We start from the raw sequence: 22,867 nt of genomic DNA on the forward strand, positions 1-22,867 counted from the left end.
CCTTTGTAAAATGTGGTTACGAACGGGGCTGAGTGGTGGAGCAGATGCTTCCTGTGAAGCGAGATAACCCCTATCAAGATCTCGGCATGGTTCTTGACAAATAAATAGTGTTGCTTAAAAGGCAACAACCATTATCACTGCTCTTGCTTTAGGACAACTGGTACTGCTATTATTAACAGCGTCATTACTGTCAATGGAAATGCGTTTGTTTTATGTTCTTTGTGAGTGCTTGTGAATCAGACAAGAGGGCAGGAGGCCAGCTTTCCAGGGCATTCTGGGAAACTCCGAGACTAATTACAGGAGTAGCTATTCTGGAGGGAGGATCCCTTCATTCAACAAGTACGCTTTCCATGCGATCTCATCTAACCATCCCGCCTAGGTCCATTTAGTGAATAAGGAAACTGGCACCCTTGTTCAAGGTCACGCAGCACTGAGTCCCAGATCTGTAAGAGCTATTAACCTCATGCTCGTAACCAGAAGGTGGTTGCCCAGTGTGCGGGTGTAGACAGCCAAACCATGACCCCAGATATCTGAGACCCTATTTAAACCCTGGGTTCACAGGCCAGGGCCTCCCAGCTTTATTCTTTGTGTGGAATCTGGGAAATTCCTTCCTTAGAAAACCGGGTCGCTTCTCCGAGGGATGTACCTCTGGCTCCTTGGTCCCTACCCTCAAGGGCCAGTCAGTCTGGGGGCTTCTATTCACACCTGTCTGTCTCCACCAGGACCGCAAGAGCCCCTCATGAACCAAGAACATGTCTTATTCATCCCTTTGGCCCCAGGGCTCAGGCCAGACCAGAAATTCTCTCAGACAATGCTTTGTGAATTCAATGAACTTCAGTCATTGACCAAATCCAACCTACAGATGTTTCTTTTATAAATAAAGTTTTATTAAAACACAGCCACACTGACTCATTTCCATTTTGCCCATGACGGTTTTTGCTCTACACTAGCAGAGTAGTGGCAAGAAAGATCAGGGGGCCCCCAAAGCCTAACATACTTACTCTCTAGGCTTTTAAAGAAAAGTCTGCTGTGACTTCTCCAGTGTCACGAGAGCAGCTTTTGTGAATGACCCTAGGAGAGGAAGAATAGCAACCCCCAGAGATGTCAATGTCCTAATCCTCGATCCCAAGATCCTTAGGTCCCTGGGGCTGGCTCTGATGATAGAAGTATCACAAGCCAAGGTGTGTTAGTACCCTCCACCAATGGGAAAAGGGAAGGAAATGCATGCTCCCCCTAGAGGCTCCAGAAGGAACACAGCCCTTCTGACACCTTAATTAGGCCAGGGAGATCCTCCTTGGGCTTCTAATCGACAGAACTATAAGATAATAAAATCTGTGTTGGTTTAAGACATGAAGTTTGTAACCACTTGCTATGGTGCCAATAAAAAAAAAAAAACCCACAATAGGACAAAAGTGTCTTTGGTGAGTGACCCTGAATCTACTTGGGGATCTATATACAAAGTGTTGATGTAGCTTTTAACCAACTACTTAAAAACACCACTTTGTGAACTGAAGCGGTCCACGAGTAGATCAAACTCTAATCCTGCTAGAGTCCTGAGTCTTTCTATGGCTCTGCTGGGCAAGGGTTGTGGATAGAATAAGAGACGGAGAGAAAAGGCAACCAAATCCTAGAGGCCTCGCTGGGTGGCCTGACCCCGCCCCCCTTCCCTGCCTGGGATCTCAGTTTCCCCATCTGTGAACTAATGGAGTTTGGGCCAGTGAGCTGAGGCCTGGTCCAGCTTAGATACTTGATGATTATATACACTGGAAAGGGTGCACTTGTGGTTAAAGCAGGAGTCCTGGGGCTTATTTCTGAGAATCTTTAATAAAGACTATAGAACTTCCACTTCTGCTTCTCCGAATGAACAAGCACTGACTCAAACTTTAGCCCAATACCTGAGAATTCACGGTATCATCTAGACCTCAGGCCTGGACAACCCCTCCCTTGAACTCCTGGTACACAGGACCCAGGCTAAGGACACTGGTTCCAGTGAAGCCAGAGAAGCTAAGGATGTGGTAGACAAGGCAACCTCAGAAGCAGACGGGTTCCAGGGAATAAGGTTAAATCTTCTAGAATGTTGATTGAAAGAAAACAAAAAACAAAAAACCTGAAGACACCTGTGGCCCAAGCCATTGAGTTGTAAATGGTGTGTCATAATAGAGAGGCTTAGTTATACTCGAAACAAGTTTCCTCACGGCCACAGGCTGGGAGGATAGGCAAAGCCTGGCTGCAGCAGGGGTGGGATTTGGGGCATGTTGTGTGGGGGAGTGCTTCAGGCCCATTTCCCACCCCAGGATTCCAGGACTCTGGATTAAAAGAGGCTGCGCTCACAGGTCCTAGAGGGTGTCCAGGCAACCTAACATCTTCATAATCCTAAGGCAACTTGCCTTGAGCTCTGCAGGAAACAAGTTCTCTCTGACATACTTCATTTGACTGAACAACAATCTTTAATGGAACCCAGCCCAGGAAAGTCTTTATAGGAGAAGATCACTAATCAAAACACGTGCTGGTGTTCATTCGTGACCACTAGTTACCCTTGCCGATTCCATGTGTGTGAGCCCCATGGCTGAAGTGAGCATTTAAATCTGTCCCGTTCTGAAAGGACTCTCCCCTCAACCCAGACTAAAGAGGCATTTACTTCGAGACGTCTTCTCTCCATTCCTTCTCCACTTCATGCTGTCCACCCTGCTGTGTGCCCTGAAGGCTGATCTAGACAGGCCACATCCATGGGCTCCCTGCCCCGTGGCTTCCCCTTGGGTGTGGCCACTAGGGGACTCAGATGGCCACTGGAGGGGAGGAAGGAAGAGAGGAAGCTGGAGTATTTATTCTCTTAGAATTCTCCCTACTGCTTCTCCTGGCATTGGCTCCAGCCCTCAACCAAAAGCCAGAGCTTCTCCTGCCTGGCAGCCCTCCCTATATGCTCCCAGGCATGACTACGAGCCCCTGGGTGCTGTACCATCCCTGGTGCTTCCCTACACAGGGCCCATATCTCTGCAAATAGTCCCTCTATTAGACTCCCTCCTTTGGGACGAGCCTCAGGCTCCTGCCAGACTCTGACTATTACAATAGCTAATCTCAGTGCTGGTTTCTGCCTTAACAGAAAGCACTGGGTTTTCCGAGCCAATGTTTGTTTTTTTTAAATGAGAAATAAGCAGGCAGCAGGCGTGACCCATCACCGCTGTATCAACGACAATTATACCCTTTATCACCATGTGGGGGAAAAAATGGTGAAGAATCTAAAGAAGCAATCTTGTAAGAGCATAAGATTATCAGCAATCCTTATAAGTACCTTCCAAGCCCATGACTCCGGAGGAGAACCAGCCATAAGAAATAAAAAGATACCGGTATGGATGCTTATTGAAAATAATCCTGTATTTTTATAGGCATTTTAATCTGTGCACTGGTTGCTTTCGCCTGTGAACCCATGTCACTGAATTTTCACAGAACTGCTGAGGTTAAAGTCAAGGTCTGCTACGCATTCTGCTTGTCAACTTCTGATCAATTACCATCCAGGCCAAGGGGGGGTGTCCGGTCTGCGCCCCATACTACCCTCCATCTTAGAAGGTCTCAACAAAACAGAGTATGTTTAAAATAAAGAGGCTGGGTTGAGGAGAGCTTCTGGAAACTTTACGGTCTGAGAAATTGCACAAGGCACTTAACGGCTTCACCCTGCAGTGGTCTGCACCTTGGAGGTAGGGGGAGGGGAAAGGCTTTCAGGCAGAAGCAGGAGTTTTTCTCTGTGTGGTCCTGGGACTCATTGAACCAAATGGGAGACCTCACAGGGGTTCCCAAGGGGTCAGGAAGAGAGCCGGAGTAGGGAGTAGGGAGACTTGACCCTGAACCTTCATCTCTGCACTCCATCCTAAGCTAAACTTTTCTATAGGAGTTTGTGCTGATGTAAAAAAAAAGGGGGGGGGATTCCACTTAAGAGGGAATTCAAAATCCACTGACCCTCTTACCCTATGAAGAAAGAGTCTCTGGGCTGCAAGCTCCATGTTTGCCTATTTCTTACTGTTACCTCCTGTCTGAACATGGAAGTTGAAAGGGCACCTGGGTGGCTCAGTCGGTTAAGCGTCTGCCTTCAGCTCAGGTCATGATCCCGGAGTCTTGGGATCGAGTCCCACATCGGGCTCCCTGCTCAGTGGGGAGCCTGCTTCCTCCCTCTTCCCTTCACCCACTCATGCTCTCTCTCTCTCTCTTAAATAAATAAATAAATAAAATATTTAAAAACAAAACATGGAAGGTAAATATCAATGGTGATGATGGTGGTGGCAATGATGAGGATTTTAATGTGTTGGCTGGGCCAGCAGAGGCCCAGGAAGGACAGATGACCTGGTCCAGATCTATTGGTTGGTGCAGCCAGGACAGAACCCTGTCTCCTGACCTATCAGTGGTTCTTTCTCTCACTTTTGGTGCATGTGGCTTTGAAAGAACTTGTGCCAGGCATTGGTGGACAGGGGCTTGCTGACAGGCAAGGTAATTAATTAGATGTCTTCTGTTGTATTCTTTTAGCACGAGTCTTTGTCAGAAAATTCCAATCTAAATGCACACATTGCCTGGGAAGTAACAAGAATGCGCTGGCCCCCATCACAGTGACGGACACATGTGCTCCAGCGTGACAGGCCAGTTAACTACTTGGTGGAGAATGAAGACCTTCACAAGAGAAAGGGGGAAGTAGGGGTCCATGGGACATGACAGCAGAGCCTGCTCATTGGAAGTGTGGGAGGTGGGGTCGGCCTGGAGACCATCATGGCCCCATCACTTGCTGGGTGAACCCAAGCCAGCTCCGTGACTTCTCTGACTCTAGTGTCCTGGTCCATAAAATGGGTACCAACCTCAAAAGTTGTGAGAACAACGTCTGCAAAACAAGTAGGTTGCGTAGCCTGGCACCAAGTCAGTCCTCAGCAGGGAGTACCTCTCATCCCAATCACCATCATTTCCCACAAGGCAAGAGTGGATAAAACAGGCTGGAGCCCTGACTCCCCATGAACCCCATTAGCTGGGTATCCAGGCCTCCCAAGCTGGAAGGACCCTTGGAAAGCCAGATGGCTTCTGGGATGTCATTTAAACGTGTGCTATCCTGCACCAGGGCCCCATTTTGTCATTGGGAATGGGGCATCAACCTTCTAGAATAATGGAGAGATGCTTTAAGCTGTTCCCCCCAGGCCTGGGGCATGCTTATTACTCAAGGGGGCGGGAGGGAGCTCACAGGGTGCAAATTAGAAGGTAGGGAGTTTTAGGAAAGGGAATGTGAGCAGTTCCAAAGCCTGCCTTCCTATGTAGCAAGAAGCTTTACAGTCTGGCCAGAACCTGGGCCTACTGCTAAATAAATCAACTCAGAATGACGTGGCAACTGCCACGTGTAGTGAGGCCCACATCTTCCTACTTATCCTACTGCAGCCTAATTTTAGCCCAGTTAACAGGAGGTATGTTGAGAAACATACAACTTACACGCAACACTGACAGAAGACACCTTTCTAGAGCATTCGTCTCTGACCAGGCCAGCTGGAATTGATACACTCTCCGCTGACCTAGGAGTCAGAGGTTGTCCATTGACCTCTCCACACATTCCCCCTTCCCCGCACCCCAAACCCCCAGAAAGGTGACAGGCAGAGCAGCTGCAGACCCTGGGCCAGGAGTAGATGGGGCTGTCAGCTGATGCATCCCTCCCTCCATGAGTAATGAGTGTGCTCCGGACCCCGGGGGACCAGCTTAAAGCATTTCCCCATTAATCTGTGAAGGTTGACGCCATGATCTAAGGCACAACACAGAGCCCGAGTGCAGGATGGCACGTGTTTAAATGCCGCCGCCCGGGCCACCTGGCTTTCTGAGCACGTAACCGCGATTCCAGCCTTGGAAGGCCTGTTACGCTCGGATCTAATTCCCAACATGGGGAAATGCGACTTTTCATAATTTGAACAAGCCTCTTAAAGAACCTTACCTCCAGCAGAAGCACCACACACACACACTCTCTCTCTCTCTCCCCTCAGGGTGGGTGTGAATCCTAATTGAGAGCTCAGTTTGGAGAGGTACCAAGCCAAATCCCTCGGGCTCCCATCCAAACCGCGGACGTACCCCAGGTGATGAGACAATTAAGCAGGAAGTACAGTGCAGAGACGTCAAGAGGGGAAGAGGACAGGGTGGTACCGGGGTAGGACCTGGGGCTCTGCTCCGGACGGCGTCTCTGTGGCCTAGCAAGGCATGCATTTCCTTTTATTGCTGATAATCAGTTTAATTGCAGCGTGACCAGAGAACAAGGTTTGTGCAATATTAATTCTTCGAAATGTGTCGAGACTTCTTTGTGGGCAATTCTCCCCCTGGTCTCCCCGCTATTCCTGTGCTATAGGTGAAATCTCGGCTCTGCCTCTCTTTCAAACCCAAGTAACAGGGCAGAGAGTCAGGACCAAGTCCTACTGGGACAGAAGATCATGAAAATGCAGACAGGAAGCTGGGGTTCAGAGGGGATTCCCGGGGATCCAGGGTATGGAGCTCAGAAAAGGTGGATGGGTATGCACAGAGCGGAAAGAGAGAAAGTACCTCCTACCGAGAGGTGAGGGTGAGGCGGGTCCCTTTAAGGCTCTAGAGGAGCCCCTATGAGCTGAGACTGGAGTGATACCTATAACCCTCTGTGACCCCACCACTGGGACCTCACTTTCCGGGCGAGAATGCGCTCCCTGCTCCTGTCACACCTTCTCTCCAGCCTCTATCCACACCTCCAAGCACAGGTCCTCTGCCTCTTTCCTATTTTGTTATTTTGATAACTTTCATTTATTTCACTGATAACTTTCATGTATCAGAAAAGCAATCTGAACACCCCCAAAACAAAGAATCCAATTAAAAGTAGGCAGAAGACATGAACAGACATTTCTCCAGAGAAGACATACAAATGGCCAACAGACACATGAAAAGATGCTCAACATCACTCAGCATCAGGAAATGCAAATCAAGACTGCAATGAGCTATCATCTCACACCTGTCACAATGGCTAAAATCAAAAGCACAAGAAACAAGTGTTGGCAAGGATGTGGAGAAAAAGGAATCCTTGTGCACTGTTGGTGCAGCCACCGTGGAAAACAGTATGGAGGGTCCTCAAAAAATTAAAACTAGAACTACCCTATGATCCAGTAATCTCCCTACTGGGTATTTACCCAAAGAATATGAAAACATCAATTCGAAGGGATACATGCACCCCTATGTTTATGGCAGCATTATCTACAATAGCCAAATTCTGGAAGTAACCCAAGTGTCCATCAATAGACAATGGATAAAGAAGATTTAGTACACACACACACACACACACATACACACAACACACACAGGAATATTACTCAGCCATCAAAAAGAATGAAATTTTGCCATTTGCAATGATGTGGATGGAGCTAGAGAGTATTACGCTAAGTGAAATAAGTCAGCCAAAGAAAGACAAATACCATATGATCTCACTCATACGTGGAATTGAAAAAACAAAACAAATGAGCAAATGGAAAAAAGAAGAGAGAGAGGCAAACCAAGAAACAGACTCTTACCTCTAGAGAACAAATGGCTACCAGAGGGGAGGAGGGCAGGGGGATGGCTGAAATAGGGATTAAGAGTACACTTATCATGATGAGCACTGAATAATGTATAGAATCGTTCAATCACGGTATTGTACACTGGAAACTAATATAACACTGTATGTTAACAATACTGGAATTAAAATAAAAACTTGAAGAAAAAAAAAGAAAAGCTGGGCACATGGATGGCTCAGTTGGTTAAATGTCTGACTCTTGGTTTTGGCTCAGGTCATGATCTCAGGGTCGCGGGATTGAGCCCTGCATCAGGCTCCGCGCTGAACATGGAGCCTGCTTAAGTTTCTCTCTCTCCCTCTGCCCCTCCCCCTCCCAGCTTGGGCTCTCTCTCTAAAAAAAAAGGAAAAGAAAAGCAATCTCTGGCTATGCAAATAAAAATGGTTCCAAAGTTTTGCTCATCGGTTAAAAAAAAAAAATACGAGTATATATAACCATTAATTCTCACTATAATTAATGCAAAAGTGCTAATGTCTTTAATAATGGAAGATCCAGCCCCAGCATCAAGTGGGTAATATTGAAAATAGGGTTTATAATTACAGATGTGAGTTCTGTCAGGACTCTAATAAGACTGCAGGGAGGGCGGCACACGGGACATCCTAAATGTAATCATGAGCCAGGAAGCAGGTGCAACACCAGTATTTGCCATTTCACCAAAATTTGGTCGCCGTGCAAATTAGCAGGGCATGGTGGCGGTACTTAGAATTGTGCATGGAAGCTATTTTTGCACAAACTGAGATTTCTTAGATGAAGCCCTTTGTTTGAAGGCAAGGACATGGAGAGCCCACTGGGTCTCCATCTGACTGATGCTGAGCATGAACATCTTCACAGGAAAGTTTGAGGTTACACATCTCTGAGCAACTTATGACCAGCCCAGAACCGCATCAAGGAAAGGATGTGTTTACATTATAAAATCAGGGGTCTAAAGTCCATAACTTAGGGGCACCTGTGGGTGGCTCAGTCAGTTAAGTGACTGACTCTGGCTTCAGCTCAGGTTGTGATCTCGGGGTCATGACATCGAGCCCCACATTGGGCTCAACCCTTAGTGCAGAGTCTGCTTAGGACTCTCTCTCTCCCTCTCCCCCTGCCCCTTCACCCTGTTCACTTTCTCTCTCTGAAATAAATTATCTTAAAAAAAATTAAAAAATAAAGTCCATAACTTATATGAGCAAAATATCCTAAAGAGGACCCTAGTGTAGCTAGGACTGTGTGTGTATGTTCACTGCAGAAATTTTAGAATATATAGAGCTTATAAAATATATAAGCTTGAAGAAAACAAAAATTTAGGTCAGCAGTAATGCCTTCCATCGGTATTAGAATGTTGGTGTGTTTCCTTCCAGGCTTTTTTTCCTTGACCAGGCATGGTCAGCTCTACCCGTTCTTCCCACTGGCTAACCCACAGCTAACCTGCAACACTATTTCCCTCACCGCCCATCTCCAGCCCACGCCTCTTGCATGTCAGCAGCTGGCCCCTTCTTCACCTTATTAAGGGGGTGTGACAGGCAAAGGTCTAGGGTAGGAAACTCAGCAGCCCTGGGTTCTCACCCGGTGCACCCGATGCTAATTTGCTATGTGGCCTTGAACCTCTCTCAGGGTCCTCGTGGAAGTGGAGAGGGTTGCACTCATGGTCTGATATTGGACTCTTCTGGCTGCAACACGAATCATCCCGCACAGAGACAAAGACCAAGAGGGAGCGGTGGCCGATGCAGCCCACGCAGGTGTTTGTAGGGACAGAGCCACATCTGAAGGTTAGGTTAAGGCACCCTGTTTCTTACCAAAGCAATGCTCTCCCTGCTGCCTGGGCTTCATGGCAGAGGCTGGGATGGGGACAGAGAACTGCAGCCAGACAGACAGCTGTGGTTTCCAGAGAAGTAACATGCCAAGGTTACAAAGGCAGCTCTGGGGAACAGGACTATGGGCCACCTGCAGGGGTTGGACAGCCCGGGCCCATGTGCCCACCTGTGACGCCTCAAACTCCCTCCAGGTGAGCAGCCCACCCATGGCCTGTGGCAGCTCGAGACTTGAGTGGAGATGGTAGGAAGCAACCTGTCTTCTGAGAAAGGAGAGAAGCCCTGACATTGAATTTGAGTGGTCTGGCCCATCACCAGCTGTCTAATCTTGTATCTCTGAATCAGCTCTTGCCTCTGTGAAGAGATACCCATTATGTGCACAAACACAGCTTACATCCTGACAGCTCATGTGCACTCCCGGCACTGTTCTAAGTGGTGTCCATCTGGTACCTCATTTGACTCTTACTGACAACCCTACGAGGTAGGCAGTGGGTTGAGCACACGAAAGGTCAATCTGCACATCCAAAGTCAAAATAGAGCAGTTTGTTGTGGTTGGTCCAAAGTATTAGGTCCGCTTTGTATGTGAGGGAATTGGACCCAGATCGGACATGTAACTTGCCCACAATCACAATCGGCAGCTCACTTTGCAAGCACTCCCCCAACTGCCTCCCCAAAGGCTCGGAGAGCTAGGCTAGGTGTTTTTAGTGGCAACAAGGAGATGCTGACACCAGAGGGGAAGCAAACGTCCTGTCCCTCCTCATGCAAGCCAGCCAGTTATCCGTCCTACCACTAAACACATCTGGGTCTCCCCGCAGATGTGGCCCCCAGACCCAAGAGCGGGAGTTCTGTCCACCAAAGACCGTAGAATGCTCCAGGGCAGAGTCCACCTGCTGCACCCAGCCGCACCTGGCCCCCGTAGGTTACCTCTCCGTGTCACTGTCGCTGGACGCCACCTCCTCTAAGGCTGCCTGCAGGTCGGCAATCCGCCGGATGGACGTCTCCAGGTCTGTCTGGAGGGTCTGTCTCACCGCTGCGAGCTCCTCCACGTACTTCTCCTGGAGGCAGAGACCACAAGCACACATTGGCCTTGGACAAGAACTCACCCACCTGCCAGAGCTTCTGGGGAGGAGACACACCCTAGGCTGAGCCTAGTGTTCACTGAGCACCTAGTATGTAGAGGGCACCCCTTGAGGTATCCTCTCTATACAGATGGGCTTACAGACCCTCAGACAGATGTTTTGAATTTTATAGAGGATATGGATGTTTTGGGGGCCAGGAGGGCATGGCCCACAGACAGAGCTCCCTCACCCACACTGGGAGGTCTCAGCCCAGTGTGTCTGACCCCAGAGCTATGCTCTGAACCTGCACCACCCACTTTGCACCAGGCAGTACACCTTGGACGGATGAGTAAATGTACGGACCAATTACTGTTTCCCAGAACAGTCACAGAGGCTGGTTCTGGAAGCTTCGTCTGCCTCACAGATGGATCTGGAGTGGAGATCAGTTGGGTATGGGGGGGAGGCAGACAAGAATGGTTCCCTTTTAACTCTGCATGCTGACTCCCCTAACTTTGAATCCTCAGAGGCAGCAAAGGCAAAGATGGACAAGCCAGAGGGCTCCTCCCAGAGCAAACAGGTCACTGCCATTTACCAAGATCTTTCTGTACCTGGCACTGTGTTGAGCGTCTTACCCTGATGACCTCCCTCACTGCTCGAAAGCTTGGCAGAAGGGTCACTATTATTACTCCCATTTTGTAGATGAGACACTGAGGCCCCGGGGAAGCAAAGGCTTAATGGTGGTGTTGGCACTCCAGCTTGGTGCTTCTGACTACCCTCTGAGGTTTCATCCCTCTCTCCTCTGATCTTGTCCTAATTGGATTCTGTCCAGACTCTGGAAAACCTCTGATTTCCATTTGCAGCATATGTCATCCACCCCCACCCTTTATCACAATGATTATCAACTGAGGGTGATTTTGCCAGCCCCCCCTCCCCAGCCCAGGAGACACTGAGCAATGCCTAGAGACATTTTTTGTTGTCACAGTTTGTCGGGGGGCGGGGTGTGCTGCAGGTAGAGGCAGGAATGGTGCCCGACATCCTACAATGCACAGGACGGCCCCCTCCACAGAGAATGGCCTCACCCAAATGTCCGTAGTGCCCAGTCTGAGAAACCTCAGCTTAAACCTAGAATCCCACCTGCTGGGAATTAATCCTACAGGGAAGCAATCAAAAGGCAGAGTAAGGTCTGTACCAGAGGATGCTTGGAGCGGTGGGATGGAGGACAGGGAGAAGCTGAAAGCAGCCTCATCATCCAGCAACTGGGAATACTTAGGGGGATCACAGCGTGTCTCTTTGATGCCATTAGGCAGACATTAACATTTGAAGTAAGGATTGCAGCAGCGTGGAATGCTTCTGTGGAATAATGTTAAGCAAACGGAATAGAACAGGAAATATCATGCCCCTATCTATCTGCAAATAACACACATACAATTGGAAAAACACTTAGGAAGCTGGTGATATTTATAGATGAGGAAGAAGGGGGGGATTATGGATAAAATTTTTCTTTTAAGCCATTCTAATTACGTAAGGATTACTTGTTGACTGTTTTTATTTATTTATTTTAAAGTAGGCTCCACATTCAGCATGGAGCCCAAGATGGGGCTTGAATTCACGACCCTGAGATCAAGACCTGGGCTGAGATCAAGAGTCGGACGCTTAACTGACTGAGCCACCGAGGCGCCCCTGTTAACTGTTGCTTTAAGGAACACACATATACCAACTGCCGAGAGTGTGGAAGGGTGAAAATATAAAGATTTAGGGTCAGATCTAAGCGCCATTCCCAGCTGCCCATTTAAATCCCTAGCTGTGCAACCTGGGCTTGTTTTCTTTCTGTTGCAGATGAAGAAGTGGAGGCCAGTGAAGTCATTCGGGGCAGTAACGTGCAGAGCCTGGATTTAAAGACCGGTCTTGCCAGTGATCTTTCTGGGGCAACGTGTGCACACCCCCCAACGAAAGTCAGGGAGGACTAGGGCTGCTCCCCATTACGGGGACACGCACAGCTCTCCCTTGCGGAATGGCTTGTCTATTCGTGGTATTGTGGGTCTGTGCCTTTCATCTGATTTTGAGGTTTCCCAATTTTAATGAGAGAGAGAGAGCGAGCAAAGAGTGAGAAGGCTCAGGGCTGAGTGGAGCTGAGAAGCAGCAGCGTGGAGAGAGGCAGGGGGTGACGAGGAGCTGGCAGAGTGTGCTGTGGCTGATTGAAGTTACCAGCTGTGAAATCCTCATCTTGGTGCTGACAAGGTGAGAGCTGGTCCAAGGCGGGGCCCCCGGGGCAGGAGGCCAGTGGGCTGTCACAGGAAATAACACACACCGGGGGATGGCTGGGGAGGCGCTTGCCTCTGGACACTGGCATGTCAGCTCCTAAAGACACCTAGAAAAATGGCTTGGTGCAAAATCCCCAGTAGCTTAGAGGAGCACTTGTCTGAGCTCAGCTCCTTCCTAGGGCGACAGAATCGACCACAGTCTCCCAGGAGATGGGGCACCTGCGTCTTTGTAAGACACGGAGATGCTGGCTGAAGTTCACGTCCGGGCCGTTTTAGGCATGCGGTGAATGTTTATTTTGGAGCTGAAGAAAGCGAGAGCAGAGCAGCAGAATGGCCTGTGTGAGGTCATGCGGCCGGGAGAGCACAGAGCTCGGATGCGCGGCCAGATCTTGGGTTCTTGGGTAACAACTCTTTATGCCTCCTGAGCCCAGGGATGAGAAAAGAGCACCATTGTCCCCTCCCAGTTGTGCCTGGCGGAGCTTTGCCCATGCAATGTCATGCAGAGACAGCAACAAGGGCCTAAAGTCTTAGCCCTCATGGAGCCGCCTGGTGGGCAGAGGACAGGACCACCGGGGACAGGCACTGTGTCTCAGGGATGGTTGGCTCTGGGCTGGGACGAAGCAGAGGGGCAGAGGAAAGGGGAGGCTGAGACAAGTCAAATCTGTAATATTGTGAAAGACAAAGTAGCATGCCTGGGTTCAAATCCCAGCTCTGCCCCTTACTGGCTGTGTGACCCATAGCAAGTTACTCAACCTCTCTGACCGCCAGAGAGGAAAGGCTTGGCCACCATTGCTACCATGTCATTTCTTCAGAGGAGAGTGAGGAGCAACTAGGGTGAGAAGCAGTGTATCACTGAGGTTTGCCAAGGTCACAGGCGAATAAGGACTCTGGCTCCAAAGGTTTTTCAGTGCCCCTCAGAGGAAAGACATGGATGCAACCAAGGGCAGCGTAGGGGATGAGTTAATTAGACAGAGTGAGGAGAGCTGTGAGCAAGAATACCATCCATAGATGAGGGTGTATGGACCAAGGACGGGGCCCAGGGGACTCAGATCAGGTCCAGCAGGAACACCTCAAGGAGATGGATTGGGGAAATCTAAAGTCTGTGCAATCAGCAATCAGCTAACCTTTTCTGCTTCAACTTGAAAAGCAAAGTCTGCTGATTGCAGAGACCAAGTCATTAGGGGAATGCATATGGTGCCCCAAACTGTCCCTGGGGCAGACCAAACAAGGCCGCGGCCAGAGACAGCTCAGGCAACACAGAGGAGGTCCACAAGGAGAAGGGAACACAAGGGAGGTGCCCGCTCTCCGGTCTGGGAGTCTGGGGCTTTCTTCCACCCTCAAGACATGTGACTAACAATGCTTGGGTTTGAATCAGGGCTGCCATATGCGAACAGGCTTGCGTTTTGAGGCCACGTGTGAAGCTGGTCTCCTCTGTTATTCTCTCTTTAGAGACTTGAAGCATGAAGAAGTTGGGGGAGAATTTAGGATATGAAACTATTCAGATAGTAAGATGTATACAGCAGAAACCCACTAATAAATACAGCACATTCCCATGTTAATCTATAACTAGAGTAATGGTGATACACCCATTGTAATGACACACAACATATTACTATATATATTATATGTTCATTACACGTAGACATATATTCATATGCCATTCACTCACTCAATAAACATCTACTGAGCACCTACTACGTGCCAGCACCAACCTACACACAGGTCATGCAGATGAAGTCCCAACTTCTCTGGAGCTTACATTCTTACAGGGACCTAATCTCTCTGTATTGCTGGTGTTTAGAACGTAGCAAGCACTCAATCTATATTTGGGGATCGAATGAGTGGTGTCACTGCATGACTATACATGGTGAATGAAGGAGGGACCTGGGTCTTACATTCACGAATGCATACATAATACACACCATGCATACAGAGATAAATACAGCGAAAGTAGTGTGTGTACTTCTGACCTCCCCAGCGTTGCTTAAGAGAATCATTAACCCTTGTTAAACTCCCAAGCTATTCCCCCTGGAGCACGCCACGTAGAGCTGCCCATGGGAGGTCGTTCATACCATAATTAGTGGCTGCAATTAAAATCGTCTCCTTTTATGATGTTCAATTAGAGGCTAATACTTAAAACTACTGTTTGTTTTCTTTGCCTAGGGCATCTTTAGGGGACAATGGTCTCTTGTCTGCAAATGCACAGGACGCTCCATCCTTTCGAGGTGTACCCAAGAAAATTAATTTCATGTCGTTCATATTATAGATCAGACTATCTGAAACACCCCCGAAACCTGATGAAAACTCACTTTGTCATTTTCTTCTGATTCACTAAAAATATATAGAAACTTCATGTTACAGAGGCCAGCACTAAAAAAAAACCTTACACACAAATACATTTGCTAGTATAAATACATATAAATACACACGAACATGTGTGCACGTGTGTCTATTCAGATACATATGCATGAACAGTCCTGGTCTGACACGCACATATACTTAATTGATATTTATTAAATTATTACATGAATATATTTATTTCTATTTTCTCACATGGGCAGGTCCTCTGCTAAATGTATGAAATGTCTCATCTCACATGGTCTTTATAAGCCCTCAGTCAAGTGCAATACAGGGCGCCTGGGTGGCTCAGTCGTTAAGCGTCTGCCTTCGGCTCAGGTCATGGTCCCAGGGTCCTGGGATCGAGCCCCGCATCGGGCTCCCCGCTCGGCGGGAAACCTGCTTCTCCCTCTCCCACTCCCCCTGCTTGTGTTCCCTATCTCGCTGTGTCTCTATCTGTCAAATAAGTAAATAAAATCTTTAAAAAAAAAGTGCAATACAAAAACATAAAAGTAACTCAAGAACATTACAACAAAGTAATAGCAGTGTTATTATCTCTGAGTGGTGAGATATCAGGTGATTTTTGTTTCCCTTTTTATACTTGTCCAGACCTTCTGCAAAGGATATGGATGACTTTCCTGATCAGAAAGTTAAAAAATATAGGATTTTACTTCTGTCTACCCTGTCAGGAACAATCCCCTGGACCACCTGGTCAGTGCCTCCCACGGCAGCCTCATTATCCCCATTTTACAGATGAACAGGCTGAGCCTCAAAAAGGTCAAATCACTTGCCTACGGTTGTGCAGTCAAGACACAGTGATCTGCAGCCAGACCCAGGTGTCCTGACCCCAGCCCACAGCTCTTTTCTACTTTGCCTCAAATCGCTCCTGCTTTATCCAAGGATGCTTGTGTCTCCAGAGGTAGGGGCAGTTTGCCCAGAAAGAAATGAGGAGATGATGAGGAACTGCCACTGTTTCATTCAAATTGTCCCAGGGTCACTTGCCTGGGAGAAGTGAGGCTGTGGGGGAATAAAAAGCCCTGTGAACTGTGTCCTGGCCAGAGTTCAAGGCCATATTGGCAATGGAGCAAGCACTAACATGAGTGTTCAGTCTCCATCTGGGAAAGGAAAGACTTGGTGTACCCAGTAGAAAACCCAAGATTATGCATTAGATTCTCTTATTTAAGATGACAAAAGAGCCCAACCTTCAACAAAAAAGGGACTAGCGAGAAGGTGGTCATCACCATGCAAGGTCCTTTCCTCATAACCCTCCTGCAAATTAATTGTTTGATTCTATGTTTATCATGTGGTTAAGAGACACAGAGAGACTCATCAAAGATCCCAAGTTACACAGCCAGTAAGTGACACACAGATCCAAGCTCAGGCCTGCCTGTTTCCAAAGGGTCAGTCAATACCTCACAACTCCTCCCACCCTTTTTACTACACCAGTGGCAGGCATGTCCAATCGATCACTGCATAGACCCAGGCACTCTAGGGCCAGAGTCCACTGCATGAACTATCAAGCTAAGCACTTCTTTTTTTTATTTAAAGATTTTATTTATTTATTTGTGTGTGAGAGAGAGAGACAAAGAGCATGAGTGGGGGTTGGAGCAGAGGGAGAAGGAGGGAGAAGCAGGCCTCCCTGCTGAGCAGGGAGCCTGATGCGGGGCTCGAACCTGGAACTTCAGGATCATGACCTGAGCCAAAGGCAGACGCTTAACCAACTGAGCCACCCAGGCATCCCCAAGCTAAGCACTTCATCCAGTGGTCCATCTACCAGCATTAACCCCAACTCCCAACACTGCCACAATTTACTCAACCCTCCTGGACATGCCTCCTGTGTCCTCACTACTGACCATCTGTTGGTCACACAGATCAAGTCTGGTACAATATGGGAGGAGGCTATGCAGGGAGGTGAATTCGAGAGGTGGGGGATCATCGGGCACCATCTTGGAAGCTGACGAACACAGTAACACTGGCCGTTCTTCACGTATAGGCCCCATCTCAATGGACTCTACCACCCACAAAGGAAAACACCATAGCCATCCTGAACTTCCTCCCATTTCTAGAAACACATCTGTTTATAGGTTGAATTGTGTCCCCCCCCGCCTCTCAAAATAAGTTGAAATCCTAATCCCCAGTACCCCTGTATTTGGAGACAGGGTCTTTACAGAGGTAATCAAATCAAAATAAGTTTATCAGTGGGCCCTAAGCCAATATGACTGGCGTCCTTATAAAAAGACGAGAAATGTGGAAAAAGACACAGGGGCACAGAGGCAAAACCACGTGAAGACACACAGGGAGAGGTGCCACGTGTAGACAGGAGATTGCAATGATGCATGTCCAAGCCAACGAACATCACAGATAGCCAGCAAACCACCAGAAGCTAAGAGAGATGCATGGAGCCCTTCCTTCTCCAACAGCTATGGGGGAGCACAGCCCTGCCAACACCCTGATTTCACACTTCTGGCCTCCAGAGCTGGGAAACAATTCTGTTTTTCTAAGCCACTCAGTGTGGGGCACTTTGATCCGGCAGCCCTAGCACACGGATATAACACCATCTGATCTTTTCTTTTTCTTTGAAACGCCATTGCTTTTCTTTTCTAGTTCCGACAGGGTTCCCTATGGAGAATTTAGAAAATAAAGTGGCAAAAAAAAAACCCATTAAAAATTGCCCTTAAGTCTATTACTCTTAATGACCAAGTTGGTGTAGTTCCATCCTGTGTTCATTTCCACACGTGTGTCTAGATACATCTATATAACACCCATTCAGATAAAATGGTTTTATGTTAAAGGCAGAATGGAGTTAGCCATGCAGACAAGCAGGGAAGCCCGGGATCCCCATCTTACCAGTCTGGCTTGCCCAGGATTGCCCATTATCTTGAGACAGAAGAGCTTGGGACTCCAGACACCTGCTTGCAGCCCTCCTTCTCCCTGCTCGTTTTCTTAACTAATTGTTTTAAAATGCCCCCAGCTATCACCTGAAGGCTCTTACAGCATTCTGGAAAATGAACATTTTAGGCAGCTTGGGCTGTTCAACATCGAGCTGGTGAAGATCTGGCCTGCGGAAGGTCTAGCTGTGCGTACTTGCCATGCGCTTGCACACATCACTGATGCAGCCCTGGACACACACACCATATACCAGGCCAGAGCAGGAGGCCACCTGGCCGAGGTTGCTGGGCCACTCCCTGGGTGACCGAGGCAGAACTAGAACCTAGGTCCTCTCTCCGCTGGAAAGTGAGCTCCTCTCTTTACGATTTCTGTTTCACACACTTTGGATCATGAGCCATTTTTGCCTAAACCCCCGGCCCCCACCACTTGAGCAATTAATGGTGCCATGGTGCCAATGATGAGGAGGGGGCTTTGTGATTCTTGTGGTCCTGAGTTTTCCCCAATGGGTGGGGAGTGGCAAGGGGGCACAGACTCCTCGGGCAGGCCCTAGACCCCTGTACAAGGAATGTGGTTGAGGTTCTCTCAGACCAATGGGAAGGGGACAGCCAGGGGGAGGGAGGTGATCAGGCTTCGAGGCAGGAGGGTGCAACTTGCTATGAGTGAATCACAAGGTTTGCAAGTTAAATTAAATTCAAATTTAAACAGAACAGAATAGAATAGAATAAAGTGAAATAAAATAAAATAAACCCAACTCCAAACTTCCTTACAGCTCTAGCTATTCAGAGCTCAGAGCTTTCCCAGCCCTAAAACTGCCCCCCAGGCTGGGACTTCTGATGTAGTACCTTTAGACCGGGGCAAAGAAGGACTGCCCACCCCTCTCAAGGCTGACACCTGCAGGGCCTTCACAAAGCCCTGCCAGCCACACACAGCCATCCTGACCTGGAGTGAGCTTCCAAACACCCCACCCCTGACTCCCCAGAGTCACCCACCCAACTGCTTCCTGGAAAAAAAAAAAAAAAAAGAAGGAGGCATTTCATTTTTTCTGCTCAAATGCAAATATGACATATCTGTGCCACCCAATTTTCCTGACAGAGGAATAATTATATCAACATAATTAAGTCTCCAATGCAAAAATTATCTGTGCTACATACACCGACTCTATCCTTCCTGCATCAGAGAGCCATTGTTCAGGGTGGTAATCACCAAGCCACCTTTGACATGTCTTATTTCAATTTAAATGGAAATGAAGCTCATATGTCTTCTCAGCCCACTAGTCCATGTGATTGCAGAAATAGGGAAACTGGACTTTGAAATTTCTCAGGTGTCCACTGGGTTCTGTACCCAGAGAGGGTAGCGTGAGAACGATTTATCCCATACCCCCAGGTCCCTACTCTGGGCCTCAAGTAACTCATCGATACAATGGGCTAATCTCCTGCATCTTTCTTCTGCTCTCTATTCATGGTCCTAGAGATGGTGTCCATCGTCATCCCCTAAGCGTTCTCTTGCTGTCTTAAACTGCTGTCCCTCTCTTCCACCCAGCCCCCTGTCCGTACTGTCTCCCAGAAATCACCCAAGGGAGAATCTCTGTAATCTGATAATGTCCTTTCCTGCTTAAAAGGCTCCTGTTCCTCCTCATTTCTCACAGTCCAAACTGTGTGGTTAAGCCTAGAGTGCCCTTCATAGTCCCCCAGCCCACCTTCTGAGGGTCTTCTCTTTCTCCTGCCCACGCTCTACACCCCACTTCTTGGGAACTCCCACGGTCTTAGAGCTCCCAAACATGCCACGTTCCTTCCTGCCTCTGTGCTTTTGCATCTACTGTTTCTCCATTTGGAATGCTCTTCCCTGTCGATAAGTGAACTCCTACTCATCCTTCAAGACCCATTTCATAGTCACTTCCTCCATGATGTCTTCTCCATCACCTACAGTCTGACCCCAGGCCAGTCTTGTCCCCCACCTACCCTACCCTCAGTTTCCTCATCTATAAAGTGGGAATGACTTCAGCATGGCTGTGCTGTGGGACTCGCTGGGGGCTCACGGGTGGAAGGTGCTTGCTATACCGCATACAATGTAGCAAGTACTCCATAAACATCAGCCCTCTTTCTTGTTCCCAGAACGGCCGGGTGACAGCCTGTGAAGTGTGACAGGTTGACAGGGGCTCTGCTATTGTGATGCTTTCTCACATTCCCCCCCACCTCCCCGGCCCTCTCGTGCTCCTCATTTAGGCATCCAGGCCACTCAACCCTGCACCCCACTAGCCGTACTGATTTAAAGCCCCAGACCTGGTCCCCCAAATCCCCCTTGTCCCCTTCTCCACCAAAATATGCTCCTCTTTGTCCCATTTCCTCACCATCAGCTCATGAGTCATGCAAACATGCTGAAGAATCAGATAAAATCATTATTGCCAACATGCTAACCCCCACCCCACCTACCCTCAGGTTAAGTCTCGTCCTTGTTAGCATCTTTATGTGTCCGGAGCATCCCAGGGGGGCCTTGGCTCAGGATTACAGACACTGCCTATGAGTCCAGGAACACGGCCCCCCAGATAAAGTCATCCAGGCCAGCAGTGACTGAAATGATTGTACCCCAACAGTTGCTCACAGCCAGGGAGAGGCTGCACAGCAGTGAGATTGAGAAACACACCAGACCCGAGAGCTGGACACGGGTCCCGCCTCCGCCCTGACTCCCCAGCAGCCAGGAACCCATGCTAGTGTCTGTCCCCTCCGCAGTAGGCATCAGTCCCTCCCTGTCTGCAGTCGAGACCGTTGTGAGGCCCCGATCACGTCCATGTGCTTCGTAAACTGTGAAGAGCTGCATGCACACGAGATCATTATTTATCGCACAGCCTCTTCCCCTCTCCAGAGATCCACTTCTCTTCAGGCACATCCGATCGCTTCGTAATGACTGAAGCCCCAGCCGGCGTTCCCAACAAGCCCAAGAACCACCACGCATGAACCCGAGTAAACAGAAACAGACCCTCCCAGGTACATCAACCTTCATTAATCGTCTTGTGTTCTTAGACGCATCCCCCCGCTCAAGAAGTGATCAGACAGGACGTGGACTGGAGCTGCGGGTACTGGTGATCAATGCCAGATCCTGGCCCTCCCCGTGCTTGGACCACGGTCAATGCTGTCTGGCTGAGAAATGGGTGGAGGTGGGAGCTACTGTCAGAAAAAACAATGCGTGTGACATTAACAGCTAAAGATGCCGATAAACAGCGTGCAGCCAGGCGTGATAATGACCAGAGATTAAGACAATGATTTCCGGACTTGATTGGCTTCCATCTGCTGAGGCAAGAGGATGTTCCAGAGACGCCAACACCCTGGCCTCATCTTGAAGCAGTGGAAAGTTACACTTATTGATTGGGAACTCGGCTTTTTTTGTTTGTTTGGTTGGTTGTTATGACTCTCATTTCCTTGTGCTACTTCTGGGGGTGGGGGATAGTTTCAAGTTTTCACTGACTCCTCTAATTCAAGGGCACGATGTGGCCTCCAGACAGGGGTTCTGGGTGGATTTTTGTTGTCTGGACTGAAGAGGACTCTGCTAGAAAGAAGTGTTACTGACATTATTGACGTATTGACATCAATTGACAATTGACATGGACATGGGGAGGGAGATCATTCTTTGCTCGGGGTGCGAGGAATGTGGCTGTCCTATGCATTTCAGGATGAACATCAGCATCCTTGGCCCTGACCCGGTAGATACCAGGAGCAACCCTGTCCCCAAGTTGTGCCATCAGAAACGTCTCCAGATACTGCAAAATATTCCCTGAGTGGCAAAATCCAATACAGCTGAAAGCCAAGCTAAAGGCAGAAGGGCAGGCAGGAGACATCATTTTGGAAAAGACACAGACTCTGAATGAGACAGATGTGAATTTGAATCCTGAACAAACCACTTCTTGCTGTGTACCTCATCTTAAAAAAATCAACCTCCCCCTTCCATGACTTCAGGGGGTCTGGAATAAGGAGAGAGTATAATACAGTGCCAGCCACCCCAAGGGAGGTGCTTGGGCCGGCAGCATCACTTGGTTGCTGGTTAGGAATGCAGATCTGCTAGGACATTAGGAATGTCCCAGATCTGCTGATGCAGGATCTGCATTTTAACCACATCCCCAGGTGATCTGCGTGCACGTGACGTTCGTTCGAGAAATGCCAGCATTGTGATCAGGAGCTTACATTTCAGAGTCCAGGAGACTGATTACATGTCCCAGTGCTAATCTTTCCTACTTCTTTAGCCTTGGGCAAGTCACTTCATCTCTCTAAGCTTTTTTTAAAAAATTGTGTAAAATAGAGGAAAAAATATTACCTCACTCATAAGGTCGAAAGTGCAGCTTTAATTAGACAAATCATGGAGAGCATGGAAAGCACTTTGTCCCGTGTCGGCCCTGTAGCAGACAGGCAGTAAATGTTTCCAGACTGCCCCCTCCTCCTTTGAGATGCCTCCCAGACTATAACATTAGGAAGCCCGGGCTCCCAGCGGGGGAACACAGACCCCGGGGAAGCTCCCTCCATACACTTTTGTGATCTTCCTTTTGATGGAGTCTAAAATTATATCAGCCACTTGGCCACTCACGGTCCATTTATTCATTTATTGACTCAGCAGGAAAGAAAAACAACTCCTAGGCGGTGTGCGCTCTCTCTCGTGCCCTCCACATCTCAAGGTTATGGCCCGGTGGCATGTGCCTCTCGGATGAACAGCCTCATCAAATCCACCTCGCAGCTGGGACCCACCGGCTCTTGCCAGCTCCAGCCATCCTGCCCTCTCCGGCTCTCAGGGTCAGCTCGAGCCTCTCGTTGAGGGGCTTGGCTCACGGGGCTGCCGGCACTGGAAGGCAGGCCTCACTGGTCCTTCTCGATGCAGGCACGTGGTTCTTTGCCTCTCTCCCAGTGCCAGGGAAACATGTTAACCACAGCCCATAGAGGCTAGACGGGGGACGTACTGCACTCCCCCTCCTTATGGCAACGAGAAGA

At 48.7% G+C, this 22,867-nt stretch overlaps 1 protein-coding gene across 1 annotated transcript in view; it reads right to left on the reverse strand.

The window, feature by feature from the left end:
* Positions 1 to 22,867, reverse strand: part of MYO18B (myosin XVIIIB) — a 227,310-nt gene that overhangs the window by 26,148 nt on the left and 178,295 nt on the right. Inside the window, exon 39 of the mRNA XM_078060114.1 lies at positions 10,280 to 10,410. Coding sequence (XP_077916240.1) covers positions 10,280 to 10,410 — 131 coding nt within the window. The remainder of the gene's footprint in view (positions 1 to 10,279; positions 10,411 to 22,867) is intronic.

This window comes from Halichoerus grypus, chromosome 13 (assembly GCF_964656455.1).
Source record: "Halichoerus grypus chromosome 13, mHalGry1.hap1.1, whole genome shotgun sequence".
In the NCBI taxonomy this organism is placed as follows: Eukaryota; Metazoa; Chordata; class Mammalia; order Carnivora; family Phocidae; genus Halichoerus; species Halichoerus grypus.